Source organism: Cucurbita pepo, chromosome 6 (genome assembly GCF_057944985.1).
Source record: "Cucurbita pepo subsp. pepo isolate OVF chromosome 6, ASM5794498v1, whole genome shotgun sequence".
Lineage (NCBI taxonomy): Eukaryota > Viridiplantae > Streptophyta > Magnoliopsida > Cucurbitales > Cucurbitaceae > Cucurbita > Cucurbita pepo.
Window position 1 is genome coordinate 13682018 of NC_141803.1, and position 7394 is coordinate 13689411.

Sequence of the window (7394 nt, forward strand, 5' to 3'; positions counted from 1 at the left end):
CTTTTTTTAAAGTTTTTTTTTTTAAAAAAATCATATTTATCCACCGTACATGTTATATTCATAGCTAAAATCTCAGATAATTCAAATATTAAACATTTACAAACCATAACACATTTCTAATCAGTTGCAAATGCTAAGTAAGGTTGGGTTAGGTTAGATAATACAAATTAATTTGCTAAAAATTCATGAAAAAAATTTAACCCAATCAACTTTTATAATTTAGGTTGAATAGTTGGAATTGGTCGGATAATAAAATTCCTGTTCCATGCAGCTATCGGGTAACAATATTAATCAACTTAACAATTTAGAAATTTTTGATTTTTGATTTTTTTTTTTTTTTTTTTTTAATGTCATTACCCCATTAAATATATTCAATTTAATTATTTTTTTTTAAAATAAAAATAAAAATTTTAAGAAAAATAAAAATTTATAACTAAAACCATATTTGACAAATTTGGCGAAGGAATGTATGGTTAAAAAAACGTTGCAAGGAGGAATGTATTCTCTCTACTGACGTTGATGAAAGACGTGGAATGAAAAATAATCAGAAATGCCTCGAAACATGAACGGAAGCAGACACGAAGGCCGAGAAGATGAGAGCGGAATGCTGTGGAAGCTTCCAGTTTTGAAATCTTCCAGAATCGGAAGGTTAGGTCCCGCCTTCGGCCTCGGCGTTGGTTGTGGCGTCGGCTTTGGCATCGGCCTCGTCGGAGGTTAATTCTTCATCATTTCTCTCTTTCCTTTTTGTTTCAGTTGGATTCCTTTTGTTTTACTACTTCAATTATGTTGTTAAAATCAATTAGATTACCGGAATCACTTTGTTTAGTGCGTATTAATCTTTGGTGAATTGAAAATTTTCCTTATGGATTGTGTTCTACGCTGCAATTTGCTGATTGCTTTAGTCGGAGGTATGCTTGTTGAATCAGAGATTAAACAAGCATTTCTTCATCATTTGTCTTTTTCCTTTTTGTTTCAGTCGTAACTCGCTTGTTATTCCTCTGTTGGATTCCTTTCGTTTTACTACTTCAATTATGTTGCATAAAATCAATTTAATCAGCGGAATCACTTTGTTTAATGCGTATTTATCGACTACTTTGATGAGGCTTAGCTATTGGTGAATTGAAAATGTTGCCTTATGGATTGTGTTAACCCTGCAACTTGCTGATTGCTTTAGTCGGAGATATGCTTGTTGACTCAGAGATTGAGGTAGGTTGGGTGGGGTTATTCTGTCTGTAGTGTTTGTTTGGTTTAGGCTGATAATCGTTTCAAGATGATTTAATTGGTATTTGTGCCTTTTACCGTCTTTGACTTTTGTCCTTCAATATTACATGTTTCTTGCATTCTGGTTTAGAGAATATGGGTATTTGGATTGTATGTACATTGCCACGCTTGCTGTTGAAATTCTTTAGCCCTATGATTTTTTCCCCAAGTCTAGGAAGCATTTGACCTTGTTTTGATGGACCAGACGCAGATCACAACATTTCTGTTTTTCCAAAAATTAATGATAGAAAGGTTCTATGGTTAAAATATATTTTAACACATTGCGACGTTTTATGAATGTTGAAATATGTAAAAGCTTAGACTTGAAGAAGGGAATGCTATGGATGAAATTCAGTTCGAAAATCACCAAAAGGAATAAAGTGTACTACAGAGCAAATAACTAATTTTCGTACAAATAGCTAAAACATGAATCCCCAAGTAGGCCCAGATGTAGTTCATTCAGATTTCAGGTGGGTATCTTTTCATTTTCTTTATTAAGATCTTCTCTTGTCTGTTTTTCTTTATTTGCTTCTTCTGTTTCTTTTAGTTTATATGTTGTGTGCTTTAACATAATTTTTATTTTATTTTTGTCCTTTGCCGAGTGCGATGTATTTTTTATCTTTCAAGTGGAGAGAGGATGGTATGAGCGGTATACTTCTGCATGAATTATCTGCATATTGTTAACTATTTGTGCTTCATCTTTATTATTCAACAATTTAGACATGTCTTTTGATGGATACATTCGAGAAAAATAACTAAATGTGTATTAGTGGCTGTGGAATTTATGGACGCAACTTCTTCAAGCAGTTTATTGGGACGTAAGTGTTTTTTATGTGTATGTATGGTTGTAATCAACATCAGAGCTTTTACCATCCACACAAGTACATCACCCAACCCCGTTTTTTTCGTCTTTTCATTTTTTTTAAGTCAGCATATATATATATATATATATGTGTGTGTGTGTATCTTTTTGTTAAATTATGGTGGCTCTCATGTTAGTCGGGAGGGTGGGTTTTGAATTTTATTTATCTCAACTTTGGACTCTACAAGCGGTACTTGGCTACATGTTTTAAACTCCATCAATCTGTTTAGAAGGATTTTTTGGTGCCTAAAGCTCAAAATGTATAAGACTTAAAAAATTGGAATTCACATAGTACTTACACGTTGATGAGGAATAAATTCTCTCTATCCTTTATTATAGTATGATTTTTAGTATATAAGAAGATTTTCTTTTTGATAGTAAACAATTTATGAATGAAAAAAAGAGGACAAAAGGAACTGGGAAGATAAAGCGTCTTCTGGGTCTCTCACATACACACTTGCGTGCACACATGCATAGAAGAGGAAACTATTATGCATTTGGGTTGTGGTAGAAGGTAGGGCTTGAGTGTCAGCTCATAAATGTTATCACTATGAAAATTTTACTTTGAACCTTGAACTGTGGTGAACTATCCTTGTTTAATTTAAACTAAAATAGATGTATTTGCAAAATTTGTTCTCCATTCTAGGTGCTGGATTTGGTCCAGGAATTCCTGGCCTACAACTTGGCTTTGGTCTTGGTGCTGGATGTGGAGTTGGCTTAGGATTTGGCTATGGTGCGGGCAGGGGCATTGCGCAAGATGACAAACGAAGATACTCTAACGTTGGGGATCTGTTAAATGGTCATCAAAGTATTTTTCCTCAGTAAGTTCTAAACTAACTGTTTTCAACTTGTGACTATCCTGTTCTGTTCCTGCATGCATTATTACAAGTCAGGGATAATTCCCATTTTAGTGCTTATCTAGATTTGGTGACCTGGCTTTTTCCTAACCATGTATTGACTAAGGTGGCAATTTTCCATGATGTAAATTCCAAAAAAATAACCCCAGTGACTCTCTTTCTCTCTCTACTTGCCTCCACACCTCCACCTCACCTTCATTGGAAACTATAACGGCCCAAGCCTACTACTAGCAGATATTGTTCTCTTTGAGCTTTCCCTTTTGGGCTTCCCCTCAAGGCTTTAAAACGCGTCTGCTAGAGAAAGGTTTCCACACCCTTATAAAGGGTGTTTCGTTCTCCTCCCCAACCATTGTGGGATAGCATAATCCACCCCCCTTCAGGGCCCTGCGTCCTCGCTAACACTCGTCCTTTTCTCCAATCCATGTGGGATCCCCACCAAGTCCACCCCCTTCGGGGCCCAACGTCCTTATTGGCACACCGCCTCGTGTCTACCCCCTTTGGGGAACAACTTCCTTGCTGGCACATCGCCCGGTGTTTGACTCTAATACCATTTGTAATGGCCCAAGTCCATCGTTAGTAGATATTGTTATCTTTGGGCTTTTCCTTTCGAACTTTAAAATGCGTTTGTTAGGGAAAGATTTCCACACCAACCAACGTGGGATATCACAGAAACCATGAACAACTTTCACTTAGCCACTGTACTAACCACCCATCCAATGAATAAGTGAACAGAGAAAGTCGATAGTAGATACAGAGGTAGTTGTGTTAAGTTTTCTGACTTAAAGAGAGAGAAAGCTTGCTTCATAACCATCCATTGGAAATCTCTTCGATGTTGAGTTGATACCTTCCAAACCCTCCTAACTGCCCAAATGAATCATCAGAAAATTTTTAAGGAGGAATTTATTGACAAACAAACTATTTGGTGCATAAATCATCAAACCAAAAGGGTAGACTTGCAACAGTTGCCTTTCTTCAACATAACATAGAAAGTCTCAACAAACTTTTTATACCTGTAGGAGAAGAGAGAATAGGATGGGTAGTTTTTATAATTTTATTACCAACCACCCACCTGCTCCATCATTAACAACTAGTTATAAGCCAAAGCCCCCCTCTTCTCCTGATCGGGAAGGCAACCGTTAAACCAACCGCACTTTGTCCCCTCCCCCGCAATCATTAAAAAACCCACCAACCTCCTACAAAGCGGCTTTGACTTGTAAGTTATCTCCTTATAATGTATTGATATTTAAAGGAAGAAATTGCCATAAGGCAATACAAAACTCTTCAGCTTATTTGAGAGGCCTGATAAACTCTCTTTCCTTACAACTTTCTAGAAAAGATAAAACATGAAAATTTCTACACCTTCTGTATCATACCTATATATGCTGCTTTTTGCCCCAACATTTCCTTATAGTGATCCCACGGGTCCCCTCATCCTCTCTAACTCTCAGATGGTTTATTTCCTTTTTTGCCCCTTCTAACGTAAGTAAAATCAGGGTTCTCACATAACCACTTAAGTACAGTGTCCTGTATACATAATTGACATCCATCCTTTTGTTTTAGATATTGGAGACCTATCCATCGTCATTAGTGGACAACACTTTCACTATGATTGGTTTTTGAAGCTATGTATGAGAGAAAATAATTTTGTACTTCTTGAGTGATGAGAAAGACTCAAACTTATGCAAGAGGATTACCCATCATATGTGCTAGAAATAAGCTATCAACCTAAACTTCTATGTAAAGAAAAACCTAAACTTCTGTCATCAAATCCCAAAGGTAAGCCATTTAAAAATGCATTCTTTACACCAAGTTGAAATGGTGGCAAATCTAGATTTGTTGCGATAGATAGAAGTACCCGAATAGTATTTCACTTGGCGTGTAGCAAAGATTTCCTGATAGCCAATCTAGATTTGTTGCAATAGAGATATGTAACTATGCTACTTCAATTTGGGGCTCTTTACTGGAGCTCAATATTTCCATGGCCCCTAATAAGTCTGGTGTAGCTCAATAGTTGAAGATGTGTTGTTCCATTCCCCTTCGAAGACAGCAGACGTGTTTTGTTGAGGACTACCTTTTGAGTTGCTTTATGGAACATTTAGCGGGAGAGAAACAAATGGATTTTTAAGTAGTAGAGGGTGTGTTGGGGGAAGCTCTCTCTTATAGCCAGCTTCTGTAACCAAATGGTTTAATTTCTTCTTTCTTTCTTTTTCTTAACCTTTGGAGACCTTTATTCTGGGGCGGGGCTCATTTGACTTGCCAATGCATTGCACAGAACTCTCCCTGCCGCCTGTTATGCCTGGTCTAAACCGACTGTTATGCCTGACCCTGAAAAGAAATTTAGCTCATCTAAATTAAACAATTTAGCCTTTTATCATAAGAGATTTTGGATCACGTGCATTGGAAATGTAAATATACTACTATAATTTGGGCTCTCTTCTGGAGGGAGACCTTCAATATTTCCATGGCCCCAATGGCCCCAATGTTAGGAATCACGACTCTTCTCAATCACGACTCTTCTCAATGATATGATATTGTTCACTTTGAGCATAAGCTCTCATGGCTTTGCTTTGAGCTTCCTCAAAAGGCCTGATACCAATGGAGATATACAACAATCCTCAACACCCAATATAAGTCTCGTGCTGCTCAATTGTTGAAGAGGTGCTGTTCCATTCGCCTTCTTAGACAACCGAGGTGTTTTGTTGAGGATTGCCTTTCTTATGGAACATTTAGCTGGAGAGAAACAAATGGATTCTTAGGAAGGGGGTGTTGGGGGAAGTTTTCTCTTTAGCCAGCTTCAATGGGTGTCTGTAAGCAAAGAGTTTACATTCTTTCATTTCTTTTATGAAAGAAAAACAGTTTTATTGGAATGGTAGATGAAACAGTGGAGTAAAAGCTCCAAACAACTAGAGGTGAATTACAAGGGAAAAAAAACTCTCCAATGGGCGATGAAATGAATAAGCTATTATGATAGAAAAGAAAGTACTTATTCTTGCACCAGAAGGCAGTAGAAAGAACAAGTTCTATGAAATGGTCAAAAGAGTAGGAAAAATCCCCGTGAAAAAAAAAACTCAAATTTTTTAACCTTTAAAAAATATCTCGAAACCCGGGTAATATTACAACTTTGAAAGAGTGAGTATTTTTTAAAGAAAGGGCAAGGTTCAAGTGTTCTTCGTAATATAGTCTCTTTTCTTTTATCTTATTCACGGACTGTGGATAAAACCCCTACTTTTGAAGCTCTTGAAAGCAATTGTGTTCTAGTGAGATGCACATTTGATACTCAGCTTGCTTTATGGTGCTACCTACAATGTGTGCTAGCCGCTGAGGTTGATTTCCATGGTTTTTTTCCGCACAAATTCCTAGCACCCTTCTATTTCTTGTTCCTGTTCGACTTGGAGGACGCTATCTTGGCCACGTCAATTGTTTTGGTTAAATCATTGAAACTAACCGTTGATTGTCGAGATCGTTGAACTACGATTAGGATAATAATTCCCTTTTGAAATCATCCTCTTGAGTTGAAACACAGGATGAAGAATGATTTTCTCAGCTGAAATAACTGGAATCCAAACAAACAGTGAAGCTAGAATACAACTGGTGGCATTTCCAAGATGGCTTGAACTGTCTTTATTCGCCTTTTTCATATGTAATCTGTGCAGCTATAGAAGAACTTTTATTATTCTGACATCAAGACACATTTCTTGACTTCCATTTTTACTTATCAGTAGGGACGAGATCGGCGCGCTTGTCGACGAGCTCGCCCTCAATACAAAGAAGCTTATCCGAGTTACTGCAAGGGAGATTGACAAGTGGAAAAGATGAAGTTCTCTGCGTTTACATTAAGGTCCAATCCCCTTCCCCCATCGTTAGTAAGATCCATAATCAAAAGCATAGAAGAAGGAAAAACTACAACAAAAAAAAAGGAAAAAAAAAAAGAAAATTGAAATCATGTTCAATGGTTATTAAAGAACAGGCTGATTTAAGTTGCCTTCAACAATATAAGATCATCGGCCATATTTTAGTGATTATATTCTATAATTTCGACCTTTTAGTATCAACCATTTTGCTTGAAGCCTTAACTTTTAAAAATTAACTAGAGATTTTATATGACTTGAGAAACTGATTATCCTAAACTATCCAATTTAAATCATAAAAGTTTAGTCAGTGGTCGAATTTTTAGAAAATAAAAAATTTTGGGTTAATTCGTAGGTTGATATTATTTTAGTCAAGTTAAATCAACCAATTCGAAAATAGTGTTAAGAACATTTAATCCGATTAGTGGGTTGACATTATTTTAGTCAAGTTAACCCAACCAATTCGAAAATGGTGTTAAGAATATTTAATCCATATCCAAAAAGAAGCGAGCTACGTCTGAGTTAAACTTGGAGATGGAAGTCTTCTTCCGTTTCTAGATGGTGAAG

General features: G+C 36.5%; 1 protein-coding gene across 2 annotated transcripts; it reads left to right on the forward strand.

Moving 5' to 3' along the window:
- The first annotated feature begins 458 nt into the window (after nucleotides 1–458).
- On the forward strand, nucleotides 459–6913 carry LOC111784921 (glycine-rich protein). Of its 2 annotated transcripts, none has more exons than XM_023665440.2 (3): nucleotides 459–713; nucleotides 2769–2943; nucleotides 6699–6913. In XM_023665440.2, the coding sequence occupies exons 1-3, from the start codon at nucleotides 551–553 to the stop codon at nucleotides 6793–6795; spliced, it is 435 nt and encodes a 144-aa protein (XP_023521208.1). In that variant the 5' UTR covers nucleotides 459–550; the 3' UTR covers nucleotides 6796–6913. The 2 variants fall into 2 exon arrangements, with proteins under 2 accessions (XP_023521208.1, XP_023521209.1); XM_023665441.2 differs by having other exon boundaries at nucleotides 6702–6913.
- The last annotated feature ends 481 nt before the right edge of the window (nucleotides 6914–7394 follow it).